The sequence below is a fragment of the Phodopus roborovskii genome, unplaced genomic scaffold, assembly GCF_943737965.1.
Source record: "Phodopus roborovskii unplaced genomic scaffold, PHOROB, whole genome shotgun sequence".
NCBI classification, from domain to species: domain Eukaryota; kingdom Metazoa; phylum Chordata; class Mammalia; order Rodentia; family Cricetidae; genus Phodopus; species Phodopus roborovskii.
The window spans coordinates 6285602-6308191 of NW_026126416.1; the positions used below are offsets into that span (position 1 = coordinate 6285602).

Here is a 22590-nt window from a genome sequence, read left to right on the forward strand (position 1 = left end):
TGAATAAATATACAAATGAATGAATGAGAACACCAGTCAACCAGTAGGACCCATACATGAGCTACTTCACATGAACTGAGGAGTCTGATTTACTCAGACATCCATACCCGAGGAAGGGAAATAAAAAAAAGAACAATTGCAGCCAGGTGGTGGTGGCACATGCCTTTAATCCCAGCACTCAAGAGGCAGAGACACATGAATCTCTGTGAATTTGAGGCCAGTCTCTATAGAGCTAATTCCAGGACAGCCAGAGTTACACACACACACACACACACACACACACACACACACACACACACCAATTGCTTATCATCAAAGATGGTATCCATGGCAAGTAGACAATTCTGAAGATCCTAAGCCTTTCTCAGAGATTCAGAAGATGCTGCGAGATGCTTTTTATTGCATTAGCACTGCACAGACCTTGGACTACAGATAGCCACACTCCCAAGGAAGGGAGACTACTATGTGTAGCCAGAGCCCCAGTCCCCTTTATGTTGGCACACAGCTACTATTCAGGATGGAGAAGTAGGAAAACCAAGGTCGAGCATCTACTTGGAAAACACAGTGAACCTGAAAAAATAATCATAATAAATAAGTTAGAACATTATAATGCATTGAGATTATGCAGTATGCAATAGGTGTGATTTTAAAAAACTTTTTTCCAAAAAAAAAAAAAATGAAGATGAAATAGCCATTTTACAGGCCTCACAAACTGAACTAAAGGGTTAATAAAAAGAAGACTTGAAATTGGGAAGTGAGGGTGGATCTGAGAAGAGTCAGGGGAAAACTGGGGAGAGAATATGATCCAAATACATTGTATGAAATTCTCAAAGAAATAATACACTATTTTAAGATAAAAATAAAGTAATAAATAAATCAATAAGGAGAGAAGATAGTTCCTGTTTCCAATGAGGGATGCCTGATATGTGTCCTCATTCTGCCTGGATTGCCCCATACCTTCCCTAAACCCTGCCTCAGGCTTTGCATCATTATCTTTTCTTTCCCAAAAGGTCAGTTGTAATTGGGGATGGTTTTATTACCTAACCTTTTGTTCTCCTGAGCCTTGTAGCAATGGGCAATTATCCATGTTTTTATCATGTTTCTTACAAATTGTGCGCCCCATCTCCAAATCCATTAAAAAAATCATTGTCCATGTCTGTAGAAAATAAATTATGCAAATTATTTTTCATGACATAAATACAATAACAAGAAGAAATTCAAGTAGAAAACAAGCAAATATCTGGAATATGCATGGCTTATAAATAGGCATCTATAGGGCACATGACATCATTGTATATCAACAGAAATATGCCCATGAGAGCCACAAGACATGTACCAGTTTTTTTCTCAGTACCACCTGCTAAACTCTGGCACTCTACAGAGGCATGGAAGTATAGGATATAGCACATTCACAGGACCACAATCAAATCCTGCACAAGCAACCTGAACATACTGCAGTTATACATGGCAATGTAGTAATTCTCAAACATTCACCTGAGCAGCATGGTCCAGATTAAGAAATCCAATTAAATCAGGTTAAGAAAAGGGCCGGATTAAGTTGCTAAGCAAGTAGTTTAACTAAACCAGGAAGCAGGTACAACTCCACCTTTGCTGGGGTGTGAGGAGATCGGGGATGTATTGTCTTTCACGTGAGTGCTAGCATCATGCAAGTGTTCCCTTCTGAGATGAACTGAAATGAGTGCATAGGCACCACCCAGTTTTGAAACCCTCTCAACACAATGTGAGAAGTTGTTGAGAACGACTGTCATACCCTCAGAGATGCATGAAAACTCAGAAAGCACCAAGTAGGACATCCTCCCAGAGAAGAACATTCATCTCAGTAGATTGACATGAAAATTGCCCAAAAAGCTGCACAAATGGGGCACTTGGGAGTCTATGCAGGTAATGGTAACACCCACCCTTGCCCAACACCCACCAAATACACAACAAACCTCAACAAAACACACCAGCAGTCTTTACCTACATTTATACTTCACACATACTAAGAATACACTAGCTCCATAACATCTGTCCCACACCACCATACGATCCCATATGATGAGCGAAGCCTGCATCTCCATGGCTGTGCAGCAACTAGAGGTGATAGAATGTTTGATACCAAGGACGTCTGGGATTCAGATCCCAGCGCTAACAATAGCTCAAGACATTTAGGGGGTAAGAAAATGGGTCCTTGGTAAGGGAGGGTCTCCAGACCCATGACTGTAGAGAATGCTGCAGGCCCAGTACTCTCCTCTTCAGTCCCTGCAGATGCTCCCCCACCTCAGGTCTGTTCATGAGCAGATAATGTTCTTTCTGCACATGGACTCACCTTTTTCTGGGCTCTTCCAACTTCAAGCAACCTGTATGTATTTTCTTCTGGGTTGTTATCATTAAACTGAGCCACAGCAAACTCCACTGATGCGACAAAGTAATCTAGATCCTTAGTAATGTCTACAAATTCTTTGTCAATGGTCCATATATGAGTGCCTAGCACAGCCATTCCTACAAACAGGGACATCTTCCACAACATGATTGTCCTTTTCATCAGCCTAGGGACTGCAGACACAGTGGTAAAGAGATGAAACAGCCACAGTTGGTAACTCCCTTCTCAGCTCAGGATCCCACATAGCCCTGCCCATCAGAGAGCCCTGTGCTCCTGAATGCCTCCTTTTGTGTTTCTATCTAAGCCCTTATCTCCACTCCTCTGCTTTGTTCCTTCTCACCACCCCAAACAAAAGGCAGACAGCAAAAGGAGACATTCCCTACCCTGTCGTGACACAAACCCTGAAGTAACAAGCATCCACAAACATATATCCTCTGTATGCACATCTCCAGGTTGTCCCTGAGCCTTGCCAGGGCAGTTCCCACAGTCTAAAGGCACTGTGCCAGCCCCATTTGACCTTACACAGTGCTGGAAAGGATTCCCAGGGTTGGAAGACCTCCTGAGAAGTCTGGTGAATTCACTCCTAGAGAATGGAATCAGTTATTTCCAAGCCTGCCTATGTATGATCTTTCTTGCAACTCACACCACCAGCCAAGCTCAAGGCCAGTAGCATGGGGATGTTCATGAGATGCCACATTCCTCACTGCCCTGACCCTCTTTGATCAGCAGCTAATCTGGTTCCATTCTCTGGGTTTTCTGTGCTCATTATCAGTTCCTCTTGCTTCTAACCTGCTCACATCTCTGACATCTCTTCTGACCTCTGGGCTCTAATTACTGAACTGCTTCATTCTAATCACAACTGATTTCAAATCATCTTTTTACTTACCAACTTCTAACTCAAGTCAACCATAGTTACAGAACATCTATTCTATCTTTCCTTTCTTTGAAATACACTGAGATTTATTTTTGTTGTTATGACTGAGAAGATGACTAATATTTCCTGTGTTTTAGAAGAGTATATTGTGTTAAATCAGTTCATAGTCAGTCTGTGTTCAATAGTTTCAGAGAATCTCTGACCTGGTGTCTAATCCTTGTTCCACATTTGAAATCAGTTATTACTGAATTCACTAAGACATAGCAGAACATAGTAGAGTTACTACCTGATACTAGAATATTTCATACTTTTAGAATAATTTGATTACCATGTGTATATAGAAAAGGAAAATGCCTCCCTGAAATCCAGTCATTCATCTATAGTTAGCATATTCTCATTAGACTCAGGATCAAACCCTCAAGTCATTAATGCATAAGTAGTCAGTGTATCTTCATCAGACTCAGGATCAAGCCCCCCTATCATTAATCCATAAGTAGTTAGAGTATCCTCAGACTCAAGATCAATCCCTCTTGTCATTCATCCATAAATTGAAATTTCATGTTCAAGAAAATTAAAAACCTCAACAAAAATCCAGTTACACTAAACCTGATGAAAGAGAAAGTGGAGAATATCCTTGAGTGCATTGGCACAAAAGACTTCCTGAATTTACTCAGACTCAGGATCAAGACCTTCATAGTCATTTATCCATAAGTAATTAGTATATCCTCAGGATCAAAATTCAGTGCAGTCATTCATCAGTGGAAGACATCAAGAATTTTCTTCTTGACACTTGATTAAATACTTTTGTGTGTCTTGGGAAACTTTGCTGAAAGGGCAAGTGCTTGTTAGAAAAACATAAGCACTGGGTGATGCTACTCTTAGGTTCAAATGATTGAGGGATGAATTCTGAGGCTTTCCTTCCCTTACCTGCTTATCTACCACCACTTGCTTATGGATAAAAATCTTTGGATGTTCATGTTCTATTTAGAGATAGTCCTAATCCCTGGGTCTCAAAGTGACTGAGTGTTTCTATTTAAGAAGTCTAGAAGAACTAAAATAACAACACACTGAGAAATCAGGGAAACAACACTCTTCACCATAGCCACAAAAAATATAAAAGATCTTGGGCATCTCTAACCAAGCAAATGAAAGATATGTATGACATATTTTTGAAGAAAGAAATTGGAGAAGATACCAGGAGATGGAAAGATCTCCCATGCTCATTGGTTGGTAGCATTAACATAATAAAAATGGTCATCTTACCAAAAACAATCCCCATCAAATTTCCAACCAAATTATTTACAGACTTTGAATGAATAGTCAACTTCATATGGAAAAAGAAAAATCTCAAAATTGCTTAAAAAAATTATCCTGCACAATAAAAGAACTGACAGCAGTATCACAATCTCTGATCCCAAGCTCTCCAACAGAGCTACAGTAATAAAAACGGCATTGTAGCACCATAAAAAACAAACACGATGAATGGAATTGAGTCAAAGGCCAAGACATAAATCCACACACCTATGGACACTTGATTTTTTGGTGAAGAAGCCAAAATTATACAATGGAGAAAAAGAAGCATCTTCAACAAATGGTGCTGGCATAACAGGTAGAAAAATAAAATAAATGCAAATCTATTACCCTGCACTAAACTCAAATCCAAGTGGATCAAATATGCCAATATAAATCCAGTTGCACTGAACCTGGTAGAAGGAGAAAGCAGGAAATAGCCCTGAATGCATTAATACAGGAGACAACTTCCTGGATAGAACACCAGTAGCACAGGCACTTAGACTAACAATTAATAAATGGGACCTCATGAATCTGAAAATCTTCTGCAAGGACACTGTCAGTAGGACAAAATGGCATCCTACAGAATGGAAAAAGATCTTCTCCCTTTCCACATCTGACAAATGGCTGATTTTTGAAAGATATAAAGAACTCAAGAAACTAGACATCAAAAAAACAAATAATCCAATTTAAAATGTAGCACAGACCTTACGGTAGTTCAAAAATAGTTGACAACCATAATCTCATAAGGAGTGGCACTATTAGGAGATGTAGCTTTATTGAAGTGGGTATGGCCTTATTGGAGGAAGTGTCTATCACTGTTGGAGTGGCCTTTGAGGTTTCCTATACCCAGGACACCACCCAGTGTCTCAGTCAATTTCCTGTTGTCTACAAGAGGTAGAACTCTCAGCTACTACTCTAGCACCACATCTGCTTGCATTCCCCAGGCTCCCTGTTGTGATGATAATGGACTGAGCTCTGAAACTGTAAGCTAGTTACCCCCAATTTAATGTTTTCCTTATAAGAGTGTCCATGATGATGGTGACTCTTTATAAATAGAAACTCCAACTAAAACAGACCTGAACAGATAATTCTCAACAAAAGAATCTCAAATGACAGAGAAACACTTAAATGTTCAAAATCCTTAGCCATTAGGGAAATGCAAATCAAAGCAACTGTGAGATTCCTCTTACACCTGTCAGAATGACTAAGATCAAAAATACAAATGACTGCTCATGCTGGAGAGAATGTGGAGCAAGAGGAACATTCTTCCATTGCTGGTGGAAGTGCAAACTTGTATAGTCACTTTGGAACTCAATATTGCAGTTTCTCAGATGTTGGGGCCCATAAAGGTGGTTCCACTTCATCTTGGCTTGTAAGGATGGAAAAATACAGCCTAACTCTCCAATGACCCCAGGAAGCTAGAAGCTTAAAAATACGAAATACCTTACATTCCAGACCCTCAGTCAGTAAATAAGTGAAAGGTCACACTTCTTGCAGCTTAACCTGACTTTGTAAACTGCTTGTGAAACCCCCTCCCCAGTGACCTAACCTAACTGCTATTTGTCACTGCACCTAGGAGCCCGCACAAATGCAGACCTCCAGGGCTATAGAAAACTGATTGGTCTATAAAGGGGGGCTTGGATGGTTTAAATTGATTGGTCCGCACCTCGCGGGATGCTATGAGATGATTGGTTTATGATGTGTGGGCTTTGTTGTAACCCTATAAAAGCTGTCTCAATTCTGTACTCAGGGTCCTCAGTCCTCTACCCTGCTTGGCACATGACTGTGGACCCCAGTGCACTTGGAATATAAAAGACCTCATGCTTTTACATCAAGACCACTTCTCGAGTGATTTTGGGGAGTTGCCTTTCCTGAGTGGGAGTGTGAAGGTCCACACTCTGTGGGTCTTTCAGGCTCAAGGTCAGAAAGTTCAAAACTGTCCTTAGTCTTCCAAGGTTAAAGTCAAAAGACCTAAAGGTCTGAGGCATGGCTACTGTAGGATGTTTTGATCTTGGTAGTGGATGTCTTATCTAAATAACAACAGACTTGATCTGAAATGTGGTTACTCTTGACCCTCAAGGCTGGATATGGAGAAATTGAGTCTAAAGTGTGGTTGCCAAATGTTTGGAGGATTAAGGGGGAAATATCTGTTTATTTCTTATACATGATAAAGAAGTCTTCTTCCATGTCCCACTTTTGGTTGGGATACTCTAGAATATTGAAGAATAAGCTTGGGGTGTCTAGTATTCACTGGATTTCCCTCCTGACTCTATCCTGTGTCTGTCTTATTCTTAGCATTTTTACCTGCTATTTTTCAATCCACACTCCCCACTCAGGTACAAACTGGGCAAGTCAGCTCAATATGACTGAAGCCCCCCAAAAACAGGCTACTACAAATAGCTACAACTCTCAGAAAATTGGGAATGGATCTACCTCATATACCACTCTTGAGCATATGCCCAAAAGATGCACAATCTTACCACAAAGACATAGTAAAAGATGAAAACATATGAACATAGCAGCTTTATTTGTAATAGCCAGAACCTGGAAACAACCTAGATGCTCCTCAACTGAAGAACGGATGAAGAAAATGTGGAACATTTACACAATGGAGTATTGCTCAGCTGTTAAAAGCAATGACATCATGAAAGTTGAAGGCAAATGGATGCCATTAGGAAAAAAATATCATCTTGAGTGAGGTAACCCAGACCCAGAAAGATAAACATGGTATGCACTCACTCATAAATGGTTATTAACTATAAAATAAAGGACCATGATATAAATTCGCATATCCAGAGAGTCTAGGTAACAAGGAGGGCCCAAAGGGGTATGCATGGATCTCCCTGGAAAGGAGAAATAAATGAGATTTCCTTAGGTGTACTAGGGTGGGTGAAGATGAACACTTGAGGGATTAGATTTGAGGTTGGGTAGAGGGAGAACAGAAAGAGATCTCTGGAAATGGGGAGGAGCTTTCAGGGTCTGGTAGAAAACTGATGCAAGGGAAACTCCCATGAATTTACAAGGATGACCCCACCTAAGACTTCTAGAAATAGTAGATATGTAGCCTGAACTGGTATCTCCAATTATCATCAGAAAGCCTTCATCTAGTAACTGATGGAAACAGATGCAAAAATCCATAGCTAAACATTACATCAAGCTTAGAGAATACTGCTGAAGAGAGAGAAAGGAAAGATTATAAGAGCCAGAGGGGTCAAGGACATCACAAGAAAACTCATAGAATCAACTAACATGGGTCACAAGAACAACAGTCTGAAGCGACAATCAGGAAGCCTACATGGAACCAACCTGTCTACATGTGTGTGACAGCTGTGTAGATTTATCTACTTGTGGGAATCCTAAAATAAGCTCTTGGAACCTATTCCTCATACTAGTTTGTCTTGCCCAGCCTAAATACAAGGTTAAGTGTTTAGGCTTGCTGCAATTTGATATGTCATGCTTTGTTGATACCCATGGGAGGCCTGCCCCTTTCTGAACACAAACAGAGGAGAAGTACATTGGAGGGGGTAGAAGAGAGGTAAGGGGATATAAACTAAATAAATTCATTTAATTTAAAATTTATTTAGATTAAAAAATAAAGATATCATTATGTACCTATCAAACAGAGGAGATTCCCTATATCAGGCTTGCATAAGATTCAGATTGGAGGACAATGTTTTTGAAGACCCACTGGAAAGCAGAGCCTGGGCTCACTGAGACTAACACATGCACAGCAGAGAGGCCTGGACTAGCCTCTGTCACAGCATAGTTCTTATATACTGATGCCATCCCCATACACAAATCAGAAAAACACAAATTCCGGGGAATTCTAAAATATTAGAATACTTTTCAATGGTATCAAGGTCATGAGGATCAAGGAATTGAGTAAGGAACCATTTCTGATGGGAGAAGATCAGTGTAGCTGGTGATACTATCCTTTAGAAAGAGCACTTGTGAGTGACTTCCCTTCCAGGTGCCCATTCCTAAAAGACCCAGAACATACTTTCAGGACTCCACAATTAGCTGAGCTAAGGGTATGTACTGCTCCTGGAGCCCACAATGTCAACAGTGACAGGTAAAGACGCCTTCTCCAGTGTGTTGATAAGCAGGTGAGTGTTGTACACACCTAAGATTCTATCCTCCTAGGAGCTCAAGATGTGAGGAACCTGTCTCACAGGGAGGGCACAGAGCTAGGGTGAGTCCCTTGCTCCTGTCTGTCACATGCATCCTAGCTCTATTAGTGTGTGCGTGCATGCATGCATGCATGCGTGCGTGTGTGCGTACGTGCGTGTATATGTGTGTGTGTGTGTGTGAGAGAGAGAGAGAGAGAGAGACTCTAGAGAAAGTGGAGGGACATGCAAGGAGTTGGGGAGCAGGGAGAATAGAAATGATGTAAACAAATACTTTTGTATGAAATTCTCAAAAACTTTTAATTAAAAAATAGGTCAATTAAAAATATTGTCTGCCCTTTTGGCATATCCCAACTGGGAAAACTTGTCCTGCTGTCATAAAAATTATCAAACAAACCAAGGTGCCACAGAGGTAGCTTTACAGAGCATGTTCATTACTCAAGTTGTGATTATCTGTGAGCTGGGGATGCGTAACATGTTTCATCCTTCTTAAAGGCTGAAGCTGCAGAGAGTGACTGGAGCATCCTACATCAGCTTTCACACAGTCTTGTTCCAGTTCCCTAAATAGCCTCAGCCTCTCTAGTCACTGGCTTCAGAGATCAGCCAAGCCTCATAGACAGTTCATCTGTGATGAAGTCACACCCTCCCCAAGCAGCAGCAGTCATCTCCAAAGGATCATATAGTCCCCTCAAGCAATGGGACTTCTCTGGTCACCATGCAGAGCCAGAACCTGAGATAAGCGTCAATTAGACCTCATCTTGAGTAAGACTACTTAATTACATGCCTCACGTCCCTCCCCCACTCCGAGTTTTTCCTATGTTTAAGTTCATGTCAGTATCTTAAAGAGGAGCTGAAAGGCTTAATTTCTGTCTTTTCAATATGGTCACTTATCCTGTCCTGCCCTCTTACCATCACTCTGGTCTGCTTTATCAAAGTGCTTAGATTTGAAGTGCTAAACTCCCTGAGGATTTCAGGCCTAGGGTTCTGATTTTAGGAAAGCTAAGGAAAGAGTCCTTGGGGTGCTCCTTAAGCTATACAGTATGGCTCTAATCCTTCAGCAGCATAACAAGGCCTTCAAAAGGAATAAAGGAATAAACTGCACACAGTCAGATTGGCCCCTAGGCCACTAGGAACAGATCCAAACAGCCCTGCAAAAGCTGTGACTTGGAACCAATCCTGACATAACAACCCACAGAAGGTTCAGAACCCAGCTGTGATCAACCTCCTATCAAAAAAGGATATCATTGTTGTCCATGCCCATGAAGATGGCTGCACTCCATCCTGGCACAAGGACAGAGAGTTCAAAACTGTCCTCAGCAAGTCATAAGATCTAAAGGTTAAAGGTATGGCTACAGGAGGATGTTTGGCTATCTTATTCTAAATAACAACAGGGTGGAATCTGAGCTGTGACTACTTCTGACCTCAAGGCTAGGGAACAAGAAGTTGAAGCTAAGGTGTGTTACTGAACCCTTAGAGTAATTGAGGAAGAAAAGTCTGTTTGTTCTGATACATGATACCATGTTCCCCTTTTGGGTTAAGGTATATACTGATCTGCCCTCTTGACTTTTATTCTGTGTCTCTGTCTTTCCTTTATCGTCTATAGCTAGCCTTTCCCTCATCCACACACCTCTCCACTCAGGTACTAACTTCTTTCCCTTATCCACACACACCCCCACTCAGGTACGAACTTGGGGCCACTAGGCTCGTTCTGATTGCAGCCCCACAAAGACAACTTCAAATGTAAGGATGGAAAAATTTAGCCTAACTCTCCACTGACCCCAGGAATAGGCAAAAGGTCGCATTCTTGACTCTTTACGACAGGGCTGTTTACAACAGCACCTGTGAGTGAAAGAACACAGGAAATGAGCCTTGTCACCTCACTCAGAAGCCCTCAGGAAAGCAGACTTCCTGGGCTAAGTGCAGGCTTGGATAGTTCAAATTGATTGGTCCACACTGGATGCTATGAGATGATTGGTTTATGATGCGCAGGCTTTGTTGTAACCCTATAAAAGCTGTCTCAATCCTGTATCCAGGGTTCCCCAGTCCTCTACCCCCACGTGGAGTATGGCTGTGGACCCCAGTGCGCTGGAATATAAAAGACTTCATGCTTTTGCATCAAGACCATTTCTCATGAGTGATTTGGGGTGGGGGGCGCCTTTCCTGAGTCGGGGCATGAGGGTCCACGCCCTCTGTGGGTCTTTCACCCAACACATTGTTCCCTCAGATAATTTTCAAAATGTCAAAAATATAATTCAAAATTACTCTATATTTTAAAAAGCAAGAAAATTTCTATTCCCACAGGTGTGTGTGTGTGTGTGTGTGTGTGTGTGTGTGTGTATGTATGTGTTGGGGGTGAGGATCACTAAACACTTCCTAATCCAGATGTTGGAATTTTACCACAGAAACTTTAACCGCACACTTGCACAGAACAGCACAAATCGTTCCTTATAAATATATTCCTTCCATTAAATTTAAATATTCTGAGAGCCACTAAAATGAGTGAGGGTGTTTTCTGCTGTTGCTTAGGACATGTGCTGCACACTTAGTGGATCAAATTTATCAAACAGAGGGCAAAGTCTAACATGGTTTTCACTGGACTAAAATCAAATGTCAGCCAGGCTGTGTTCCTGCTAAAGATGCCAGGTGAGAGTCCTTCTCTTCTCAGCTCCCAGGGTCACCTGTACATCTTGTGTTTTCCCTTTCTTCCCAAGACAGAGTATGCTTCAAAGCCTTTATGCTTCCATGTTCCTCTCATGGCTCCCTTGACTGTGTGCCCTCTACTCATTCTCACAGGAACCTTGGTGACTATCCTGAGTCTAGTAGCCATACTACCCAAGGAGACCTCTCTCAAGTTCTTTACTCACATATGCAAATATTTTACTACCATATAAGCCTACCCTAGGATCTGAAGATTGAGGACATGGTGATATATCACTTACTTTTTTTTACATGCACCATATTGCTTATTTTTCTTGTCACTGTGACAAAATACATGGCAAACACAATTTATGGGAGGAAAGGTATATTGGGGCTCACAGTTTGAGTGAACTATTTAATACAGGCATGGTGGTAGGAGCAGGGAAGAACTGATCATAGTATGTCTGCAGTCAGGAAACAGAAATAAATATCAGGGCTTCACTGGCTTTCTCCTTTTTATTCAGTCAGGATACTCAGTACAATGCTACCACCCACATTCGGGGTGAGCTCTCCTTCTTCAGTTAAGTCTTTCTGGAAACACTTCCATATATACACGTGTTTCCCCCAGTGATTCTCTCCTCAAATCACCTTGACAATGAAGGCTAATCATCACATGCACCTTACTTAGCTCAGATCTCAATGCAAGAAAGAACCTAGCCCACATCAGCAGGGACCACCTGGCTGACCTCCAATAATAAGCAGAATATGCATAGACTTGTTTTCTGTCATCTGAACAGTACTTAAAAACATGACGTAATTAAAAAGTATAAATATAATTCTCAGTGTGACACAAATTTAATTCTCTATGAATTGGTATACTTAGTGTTAATCTCAAAATATCAACAAGAAGTAGCAAGCTAAATTATTTTTACAAATGCTTGGAAAGTTAAATACAAAGGAGAGCCAGTAAATGCTTGAAGAAGAAAACAAATGCTACAGAATCTATAGATTGGCTAATTAGCTATGCAGGTGCTCGAGCCTTGTTCCCAGGACTCTAGCTAGAGTCAGGCTGAGAAAGGGGTCAAGAGATTACTAGCTAAGCACTCCCTGAGAATGGAGTAGAATTGAGGTCACAAAGTGAGTCACACACTCAGGGAATGTGGCATTGGATCAAGATGAGTTTCAAGTCAGTGGGTTTAAAAAATTGTTGCTTCAGCAAATGTGGATAAACAACTAGATAGTCATCTGTTAGGCAGCTCTAGGTAGATGATAGATGATAGATAGATAGATAGATAGATAGATAGATAGATAGATAGATATAGATAGAGACAGATAGATGATAGATATCTCCTAAATAGACAACTTTAGAAAGATAGACAGATTTGATAGACAGATAGCTACCTGAGAGACACACAGACATGATGTACAGGGGTTGGGGACAGACAGATAGATTCCCAGTTTATGGTGTCCAAATGGTATAAACAGTGAAAGGAACACTTCTAAACACCACACAACAGTCAGGACAGCTACCCCAAGTTGGCCTGCTAAACTCCAGTGCTGCACATAGGGAATGAATACCAACTGTCCTAGGAGAAGGAACTAGACTTTCTGTCAGTGTGGGTATTTTGTGGGGCTCAGCTGATAAGGTGTCTGTTTGACTTCAAAGCTGAGAGGTTGGTACATTCGCTCCAAGATTATTATAAATACATATGAGGCATTTGGAACCAGCAGAATTTGTGGGAAAGCTGTTCTTGTATATTATTGACAGTATAAATCAGGAATTATAAACAGATCCATAAACAGAATAATGCTTGAATAGAGATATTGTACATACAAGATTATCCTCCAAGCCCATCTACCACTATCTTCATTAGATCAGCTACGTCCCCTTAGAAAAGATCATCACAGCTATGTCTTATGGATTATTGCCCTTCTCTCTTAGAAGGAGGAGAGAAGAGGGCTGTTGAACATAGCAAGGCTGGCCTTGAACTCATAGAGAGCCATCTGCTATGTCTCTGGAGAACTAGAATTAAAATGTGTACCACCATGCTGACTATGGCTGCTGCCTTTCTTGCTCGCAATCAGAGAACTTACAAACATACCAGGGTTGAAGGCTGTGTGAGAAATTTTAGACACCAACTAGCTGAACCATCTACCTGAAGTAGCAGTAGGTAGCCAGCAGATCAACCCCAAACTTGTAGCTTCACACATTAGGCAAGTCCCTGTAACCTTGAAAATAAATATTCTATTGAATTTAACAACAGAGTCTTTGTCATTTATGAAAACAGGTATCAATCTGGGTGCCAGAGAAGAACACAAGCTTTTCACAGCAGGTGGAAAAGACACCCACATTGCTTGCTGATGTCTAGAAAGTGAAATGAATAGTTGTTATGAAACAGGTGAACATTGAAACTAAATGGTCTGTGGCTTCTTCTTTCCATCCAAGGAAAATTCTTGGATGGCCAGTCATCCGAGAGTGTGAGAGGTATCAAAGGGGACCTATACAAATCTTAGTCCAAAAAAAAAAAAAAAAAGAGAAGTCTCAGAATGAGTCAGCCCAAGCAGCAGAAGAGACAAAGTCTCTGCTGCTGTGACAAACAGAACAATGTCCTGGCCCAAGCTGCTTCTGTCCAAGATTACAAATCTGTAAATACATTGCTTATAGGTAGAAGAGATTTTGGAGCTATAGAGAAGGGGTCCTGAGATGGATTAACTCGGTGACTGGGTAGGTACCATGCAGTCATGAGGGCCCAAAAGATGGGGGGGGGAGGGGAGAGGGAAGGAAGAGAGAGAGGGAGGGAGAGAGAGAAAGAGAAAGAGATGGAGAGTCATGGGAGAAGTTGAGGGGATTGGAGTTGGAGATCTGGATGTTAGGAAATGGTAAACTTACTTTGCTGTAAGCTGTTGTTTCAGCTAACTTGAGACATAGATCATCATGGTAACCTCATCCAGCAGCCAGGAGCACAGCAGAGGAGTGGATCCTAGCAGTGAGGGTGGAGAAGAACTGGGAGGACACCCCAAGGATGTCAGTTGTGCATTTCTGCCAAGGCATGAGCACTAGAGCTAGAACCAAATAGCAACTTTCTAGTCCCCACTTATTTCTCTCCTAGTTCTGGAAACACAACGGTCTGGAAAACCATGGCTGGTGAAGTAGAGGACACAGAACAGAAATAGTATGTGTGATGAAGGAAAAGAAACCATCACCTCCACAGAGGTAGACTCACAGGGGAAAGAGATACAGTGTATTATTTGGACTTTAAATGTCCCCTCAAGGTTTATGTATGGTCCCAGGCTATAGAGCTGGGAGGTTATAAAGTACTTAAGTGGTACAACTAGTAGAAGTAGGGTCACAGGAGGTATGTCCTAGAAGGAGAGATTGGAACCCAGCTCCTTCCTGTCTGTCTCACTCTGCCTCTCATCTGCCATGCAATAAACAAACTCCTCTCCCAGGCATTACCATGACATCAACCTTGTTATTGAACCCTCTGGGTAATTAATGAAGCAGACCCAAATCGCAGACAAATCTCTTCTGCAAAACTACCAGCTATCATGACCCCAAGAGTGGCAAATGAGGGCCTACCTTTCACTTCCTCTCTCTCCTACTTTGTAAGTACTTCACTTACAAAGATACCAAGGGGTTGCCCTTCAAATGACACCAAGTAGGTATGGGAATTTGATGGTGCAAGTCTTAGACCTCAGACCCCTCCCTGTGAAGATTCCCACCCAATGGGGCCTCAGATGAGGCAGCAATGATGTGTGACTGAAGAAAGAATCTTGGTTTCAGCTCCACTTCTACTTTTGCGAACCAGTGACATTATTGGAATTATCTTCAGGAGTATGGGTGAGGAGCAACTTACAGATGCATGGTTGACTTAAAGGGAACTCTCCCACTCCAACATGGTCAATGACTCATGAAACTCTTTGAGCTACTTGAAGAACTTGCAGATAGCTAGGCTGGGGAGGATCTTCTATAACCTCGGAAAGGTACTTCACAACTTCCCTAAGACTTCAAAGTCTTTATTACTTCCTTAGTCTCAGTGAATCTCCCCCATTAGGAAGAGGATGCTCCAATTCAGAAGAAATAGCTACACAACGGTCAATGGGAATATGTACTTAGGATAGGAATGGAAGTGCATGCGTCTGTATGTAGATACATGTCAATGTGAATGCACACATAGATCAGAAGTGTGGTTACATATGTTTGCATGTGTAGGGCCATGCATGGACCCCAGAGGCACCTTGAGCAAGCCTGAAGTTGTTGACCAGAACTCCTTGCCCCAAAGCTTTTTTTGGTACTCTTCCTATTTTGATAACACACACCTCATGGGGAGGAGCTAAGCCTAAAAATCCTGTTATTTTTCACTGTGCTGTGTCAGTATTTAAGCCCATTCCATCCCCTCAATAAATGGCATTCGGCATTTGGCATTCTGACATTGCCATTGAATTAATGACCTGCTGTCTTGTCTCTTTATTTCAATCTCTAGGCCTTCGCCCAATTCATGGAATAGATCATAGTGTGGGCACTATATGCATGTATGTGCATGTCAGTGTGAATGCAGGTATATGCACTCATCCTTCTGTCCTAGGAGCTTTCACTACCTGTCTTGTTATTACAGCCTCCTGAGAAATATCCTTCAGCCGTGGTTCTCAACCTTCTTAATGCTGCAACCTTTTAATGCAGTTCCTCATGTTGTGGTGACCCCCAACCGAACAGCAATGTATTTTTGGAGACAGAGGTTTGCCAAGGGGATCACAGCCCACAGGTTGAGAACCACTGTCCTTCAGGTTTACTCCAACTATCTTCTGAGCTGGCACCACACAAATGACTGTGTCCTGCCAGCCTCCATGCCTTTGATCTTGCCTTTTGAAAAAAAAAAAAAAAAAAAAAAACGAGTTCCTGCAGAATCTTATCTTACTGAAACTCAATTTTTCAGGTAGGAAACTCTTGGCATCTCTTCTTCCAACTTCCTACCTACCTATAAAACATGAAGTCAACCACACTCAAGTGTGACCAGCTTTCTAAAATGAGGATATCCTGGTCATGACTTCTCTCTTTCTTCCTAGTACCCTGCTCTTTTGACATGTTGCCTGGAACCAGTGTCCAAAAGCTAGGTCAAAGAGAGGATTTCCTCAAATCCCAGCCCCTTCATGTGAGCTTTGATGGGAGATGTCATTCTGTAAATATGTTTCTCATACTGGTTAATGAATAAAACACTGTTGGACAATAGGAAAGGAAGATAGGAGGGACTAGGAGACAAGGAGGAAAGAGGAAGTAGGAAGGAGGAGTCAGCATGTAGAGACTGGAGAGAACAGAACTGCCGGCCCCCGCTCTCCAGTAAGACCATGTGGAGATTAATAGAAATGGGTTAATCCTTAAGACAGAGCTAGCCATAAGAAACAAGTAACAGGCCAACAGCATAATATCAAATACAGATTCTCGGTTTGTTAATTGGGGCTGGTGCGGCAGCAGGATAAGACCAGTGGCGGGAGAAAAAAACCTTACTCCTTACATATGGCGCCCACATGGCTATTAAGAACTTCCACTTAAAATTTAAAAGCTTAAGAAAGGGTTTTAGAAACAAAAGAACAAAAACAAGCAAGGTTTCTTGGTAGTAGCATTTTTCTCAGTTGGACTCTGATTTGCAAGAGACAAGCAGATATTCGCACGGCTTCTTTAAGGGAAGTTTCCTGACTCAGCATAAGAGGCAAAAAACCGCAAGGCTTTTAAGAAACTCTGCTAATAATTCATTGGTGTATATCAGAGCTAGCAATAGCAGTGACCACATCTCCAAGCCGGCAGCATGCTGCTGGATGGCAGCACAAACCAAGGTGGTGAGCACAGCTTTCACTGCTGGCAGTAAAGGTACCTGCCACAATCTTTGGTAAACAGCAGCTAACACAGCTATGATTTTCATTTTAGCAGTGTTGTTGTTTACCAGATAAAAGACTCGTGGCCAGAAAAACATAAAGATTTATAGTAAAAGACAGATTCATATTAAGAAAAACCACTAAAGGTTTACAGTGTATTCTAAAATATACGTAGGCTTGGGAGAGAAAAAGAAAAAGATAAAATGGTTTAAAAAATAATAAAAAGACAGAGAATAGCTGGGTGTGGTAGCACATGCCTTTAATCCCAGCACTCGGGAGACAGAGGCAAGCAGATCTCTGATTTCAAAGTTAACCTGGTATGCAGAGTAAATTCCAGGATAGATAAGAGTTACACAGACAAACCCTGTCTCAAAAAAGTAGAAAAGAAACAGAATAATAAAAAAGCCACAAATGGAAAAAATCTGGACACTGTACAGTATTATATTGCCTTTGTATTGTTTGACTGCTGAGGAAACAACAACTGTTAAAGGAAATGCTGCTTGATTAATTCAACTTAAAATGCTTTGACTCCAAAATTTAAGTCTAAGGACAAGTTCCTGGGGAAAAGGATTTCTATTTTTGTTTCCACAGAAAATAAAAAGCTGTGGATTCCTTCCATACTAATGTGGTTTGAGCAAGCCAGACACCCTGAAACAGTCGCAGGTGATCCAACATTCAAAACAGCTTGAACAAAGCAGCCTTGCAGACTACAGCCAGGATTTCTGCATCTTCTTAGGATCCCCATGACAGCGCCCCCTATCAGCAGGAAGCAGTTTGGAAAGAACGACGCCCAAATTCCCAAATATTGTTTATAAATGTTTGTTTTCATTTAAATGGGGTTGGTTATAAATGGTTAATGACAACAAGTGATCTCCTTTTATAGGTAAAAAGGGGATTATGGTATAGATATGAATCCTTTGTTTTGGAATGAATTTTCATTTATTGATACAATTTAAGGTCAATTTTGTGACATCTATATTTCTCTTGTTTAGGTATTGTGTTTATATAGCTCATTTAGGAATGTAATATATAATTTAGTACAGATTATAGATAATTACCTATGATAGTCAAAGCTTAGAGTTACGTTAGTTAGGTTTCAAGATACACAGAGATGTATTTGAGATGGATAGGAATCTTCAAACCTTTCAAAGACCTACAGAATATGGCATTTAAAATGGTTTAGGGTTTTTCTTGAAAGTGAGACATAAATGCTCCTGGCAACACCACCTATGTCAGAAAGGAAGATGGACATCGAAGAAACACATATGGTGTTTGCTTCCAACATGGCAAAACTAGCCATTTGGACAAGATATTGCTCTTGTCTGGACTGTTTGACTTTATGCTGTATAAACTGGGCATGCAGGACCCACAGAAAAGTAACTGCTGATTCAAGATGGACATTGCTACAGAGAACATGCTTCATGGAAGAGTCTGCCAGACAGTTTGCAGGACACAGAGAAAAGTGACGGAAAAACTGCCAACACAGGCAGACAGTTTAAAGTTTCCTGCTTTGCTAAAGAGTCTGCCAGACACACTATGGCCTATAGGCTGAAGATGGAAGATTACAGGAGAGCTTCCAGTGACTGACCAGGCAAATTGTCTCTGTCATTTCTAGAGTTTATATATTATCCTTTTGTGGTCTTTGAAGGAGTTGAAGACAGATAGTTATGGATATAGTTTTCCTTAGGATTATAAGTTACATAGACTTTAGACACACAAAGATAGTATAGATGATGAAATATTTTCTTAAATCTTGCTAAATGTTGATGGACTAAATATTGTTAACTGTGATTCTTATTTGATAACTTTTATGTGATATATTTTGCTTTGTTAAGGTTAAAACCCTTCTTTTTATTTAGACAGAAAAGAGATGATGGGAGATGTCATTCTGTAAATATGTTTCTCATACTGGTTAATGAATAAAGCACTGTTGGCCAATAGGAAAGGAAGATAGGAGAGACTAGGAGACAAGGAGGAAAGAGGAAGTAGGAAGGAGGAGTCAGCATGTAGAGACTGGAGAGAACAGAACCGCCGGCCCCCACTCTCCGGTAAGACCACATGGAAATATATAGAAATGGGTTAATGCTTAAGACAGAGCTAGCCAATAAGAAACTAGTACCTGGCCAACAGCATTATATCAAATACAGAGTCTCTGTGTGTTATTTGGGGCTGGCACAGCGGTGGGACAAGACCAGCAGCAGGTGGAAAAAATTACTCCTTACAGAGCTTCTCCTTTCCATCATCTTGCTGGTTATGTTATACTTCCTGAGAGCCAATGCCCCCATGTCTCCTCCACTGCCTATCCGTGAAGTGTTCTGTGGCCCCTTATGACATAAGCTCAGTGGAAAGAGGCCTCTGGCTTGGCTTCCACTGAGGGAGTAGCAGTCCACAGAATTGTGTGTTCCTGAAGGAAAGAGAGACATGAACTATACAAAAAGAATGAGAGTAGGAGTGAACTTACCAGTCATTGCAAAGTGTCCCTAGAGTAGGCAGATGGGAGGAGAAAGATATGAGAGCTGGGGGTGTCACTTCCTGCTTCCCTTAAGTCTGCCTCAGGACAGTTGTGCTCAATATGACCCAACAGACAAAGCAGGAGGCTCTTCCCAATATTCTCCAGCTGAAGGATGATGGCCAGATTTTGGAAGGCATCACAACTCCTGTTAGCCATTTTGGTGACCTTCAGCTACCAACAAAAGAGGAAGACATTTATAAGTGTCCAAGAAGTAAATGCACTGGAGCCTTTTGTGCCAGAAACATTGGAGTATGTCACAGATGCATACAACAAGGAAAGTGAAGACGTGTACAACTTCAGGATTCTTCGCATCCTGAAGATTGAGAAGCAGGTGAGTATGTAGCTTCCCTGTCTCTACTCCCCAGAGGGACCCAGTGCTCTGTTAAATCGCAGGTGTTTTGATAGGATCTCACTATACAGACTAGGTTAGCCTCAACCTTGCTGCCTTCATGACCCAGTCTCCCCAGGACAGATATATGCTACCATTCCCAACTGAAAGTGGGTGTTTTAAGAGAAATGTACATTCACTAGTGGATGAATCTGTCCTTTCAATGATAACCAACAAACTACATACCCAGGCTCAACTGTCCTGGTTGTGTGCCATTTAAAGCAGGCTAGTGGAGCCATCTGTGCTATGTCCATCTGGGTCTGCCATGTTGCCTTGGTCAGACTGAAAAGTTATAACACAGGAACATGACCTACAGAGATTAACCTGTTTACTATTTAGCCATTCACAAAACACTTGTACACAGTCCTGCCTGGATAGCCTTTTCAATGTTGTCCAAGGGATGGCTGAACCCATAGAGAAAGATAGGTTTTCCAGTAGTCTTAGTAACATCTCAGTGTCTTCTGGTAGTCTTGGTGCTATCCCAATGAGTGGTTTAAAAGAGGCCTGCAGTCAGGCAGGAAGGAAGGATCTACAACTGTGCAAAACTGGGCCCTTGCCATTGAGCATGGTGTATTGAGCATGAGTATGAGATGTCCCCTCATATAGAAGGCACAATGGGGAGAAGAGGTTTCTCTCCATTTCTCCTCCCCTCACTACCCACAGGTGACAGACCACATGGAGTTTCACATCAGAGTGGAAATGCGGAGGACCACCTGCTTCAAGACAGAGAAGAGCACCTGTGATTTCCAGGAAGGGGCACTTTATAAGGCAAGCTCATTCATACAAAGCCATTTTCCTGGGGTTTTCTGTGGTCTTAGCATAAGGGAAGGCAGACTTATTTGGGATCTATTCAAATTTGCTTGAAAAAGATCTCATGGATGGTATCTCCTCTCAAAGAGGAAACTAGAGAAGGAAAAAAGCTGAACTATCATTTGTTGGTAATGGAAGAATCACAGGGAGGAAGTGGTCCAAAGGAAGCAGTTGGGTGGCTGAACTGCAGAAGGATACCCCAGGCCAAGAGAAGCAGTTAATGATTAACCATATTTTAGCAGGAAATAGGAAAATGCATTTGAAAATAATTTGACTGGTGTATGGGTGGACTAAAGAAAACAAGTCTGTGTGGGTGGCCTGCTGAGGGACCTACTGAGTGGCCTTCAGCCCCAAAGGCACCTCTGTCCCCTGCAGACTTCATTCTGATCCAGCAGAAGGTTAGCCAGATGCTACACAACATCATCACCACTTCTGTGTGCACAGACACCTAAAGGTGTCCAACACTATAAGTCCTAACAGCACTGTAACCATCTCTTAACTTTCCCCAAATGAATGTGGTCAAGGATGGCTGTATGTCCCTCCTGTGTGGCTTCATCCTGTTTGATGTTCCCATTTTTAATGTGATCGTTAATAGCCTCACCTTTTGCTTATAACATGTTCTTGTTCAATTCATAAACTATATGGTAAATCTAGCAATAATGACTTGAAAGTTTTCAACACACAAATGTATCCTTTCCTGGTCTCCCTCTTCATATTAGGGCATGAAATTCAATGGTTTGAGTGAATGAAAGGAAAGATAGAAGAAAGGAGTAGGTGGGAGGACAGAAGAATAAATGGGTGGGTAAATAGAATAAGAAGATTGTGAGTGAATGGATGGACAGATAAGTAGACAAAATGGAGGGAGGGAAAGAGGGAGGGAGGGATGGGGGATTATGAAGGAGATGAGAAGGAGAGAAGGAGGGAAATGTGGGTCCAATAGAATCCCACTGAGAGAAGATCAGGTAAATACTACATGAGTGAAAATGACAAGAAAATAGAACCAGGCCTTCCATTACTACTCCAAACTTGACCACAAACAGGACATTCTCCAGAATAATCACAATGCTCTTGTCACATGAGTGAAATCATATAAATACCGGGATGGAGGGGACAATGAGGCAGTGCCAATTCTCAGCCTTATGTTTGATATTTTCTTCCTTCTCACTTTGCATTTTAGTTCTTTTATCTTTTATTTTTTAGAGTCTGACTATGCACCCCACTTGAACTCACTATCCATACCCCACTGCAGATTCCCAATTGCTGCCATTAGAGAGTACTGCCATGCCCATCTCTTGTTCATCTTTTAAAATATGTGTTTTGGTCTTTTGTTTTAGCAAATACAGTGCTACTTCTCAGTGTATGTCATACCCTGGATTGAAAAATACAAAATTCTCAAAAAAAACTGTACCAATAGCTGAGTATCTTGAAGTGCTTGCTGTGTCCACCAAACTTCAGGTCACCCTGCAGACAACAGTAATCCTCAATTAGAGCAATAAAGATGTTAGCCTGTTCTCTTCATGGTCTTCATATTATGACTCCAGTTTTTCCCCATAAATTCTTCACAGCTGCATGACAGCAGAACTTCACCCCCAGCTTCATAGCAAGTAGAGGACTTTAGGGCTTTTGGGGGGTCTGTCTGTCTGTCTTTTGTTTTGTTTTGTTTTGTTTTGTAGATCAGGTCTCAGGTAGCCTCAGGTT

At 41.5% G+C, this 22590-nt stretch overlaps 2 protein-coding genes across 2 annotated transcripts; one reads left to right on the top strand and one right to left on the bottom strand.

Moving 5' to 3' along the window:
• Window positions 1–268: 268 nt before the first annotated feature.
• Window positions 269–2545, bottom strand: LOC127221200 (cystatin-14). The gene is made up of 3 exons (XM_051183119.1): window positions 2330–2545; window positions 1046–1156; window positions 269–570 (listed from the first exon to the last, which is right to left on the bottom strand). Exons 1-3 carry the CDS (start codon window positions 2543–2545, stop codon window positions 490–492), a joined length of 408 nt encoding a protein of 135 aa, XP_051039076.1. The 3' UTR covers window positions 269–489.
• Window positions 2546–19806: 17261 nt separating this feature from the next.
• Window positions 19807–22391, top strand: Cst11 (cystatin 11). The gene is made up of 3 exons (XM_051183120.1): window positions 19807–20025; window positions 20746–20850; window positions 22227–22391. The coding sequence occupies exons 1-3, from the start codon at window positions 19807–19809 to the stop codon at window positions 22308–22310; spliced, it is 408 nt and encodes a 135-aa protein (XP_051039077.1). The 3' UTR covers window positions 22311–22391.
• Window positions 22392–22590: the final 199 nt, after the last annotated feature.

What these genes read in the sequence shown, in the direction of transcription:
- LOC127221200 (XM_051183119.1), bottom strand. Translation starts at nt 2,545, where the DNA reads ATGAAAAGGACAATCATGTTGTGGAAGATGTCCCTGTTTGTAGGAATG. An exon ending in TTGGAAGAGCCCAGAAAAAG is followed by an intron (nt 1,157 to 2,329) that starts GTGAGTCCATGT and finishes TATTTTCTACAG; the next exon opens with ACATGGACAATGATTTTTTT. An exon ending in AAGGCTCAGGAGAACAAAAG is followed by an intron (nt 571 to 1,045) that starts GTTAGGTAATAA and finishes TTATTTTTTCAG; the next exon opens with GTTCACTGTGTTTTCCAAGT.
- Cst11 (XM_051183120.1), top strand. Translation starts at nt 19,807, where the DNA reads ATGATGGCCAGATTTTGGAAGGCATCACAACTCCTGTTAGCCATTTTG. An exon ending in TCCTGAAGATTGAGAAGCAG is followed by an intron (nt 20,026 to 20,745) that starts GTGAGTATGTAG and finishes CACTACCCACAG; the next exon opens with GTGACAGACCACATGGAGTT. An exon ending in AGGAAGGGGCACTTTATAAG is followed by an intron (nt 20,851 to 22,226) that starts GCAAGCTCATTC and finishes CTTTTGTTTTAG; the next exon opens with CAAATACAGTGCTACTTCTC.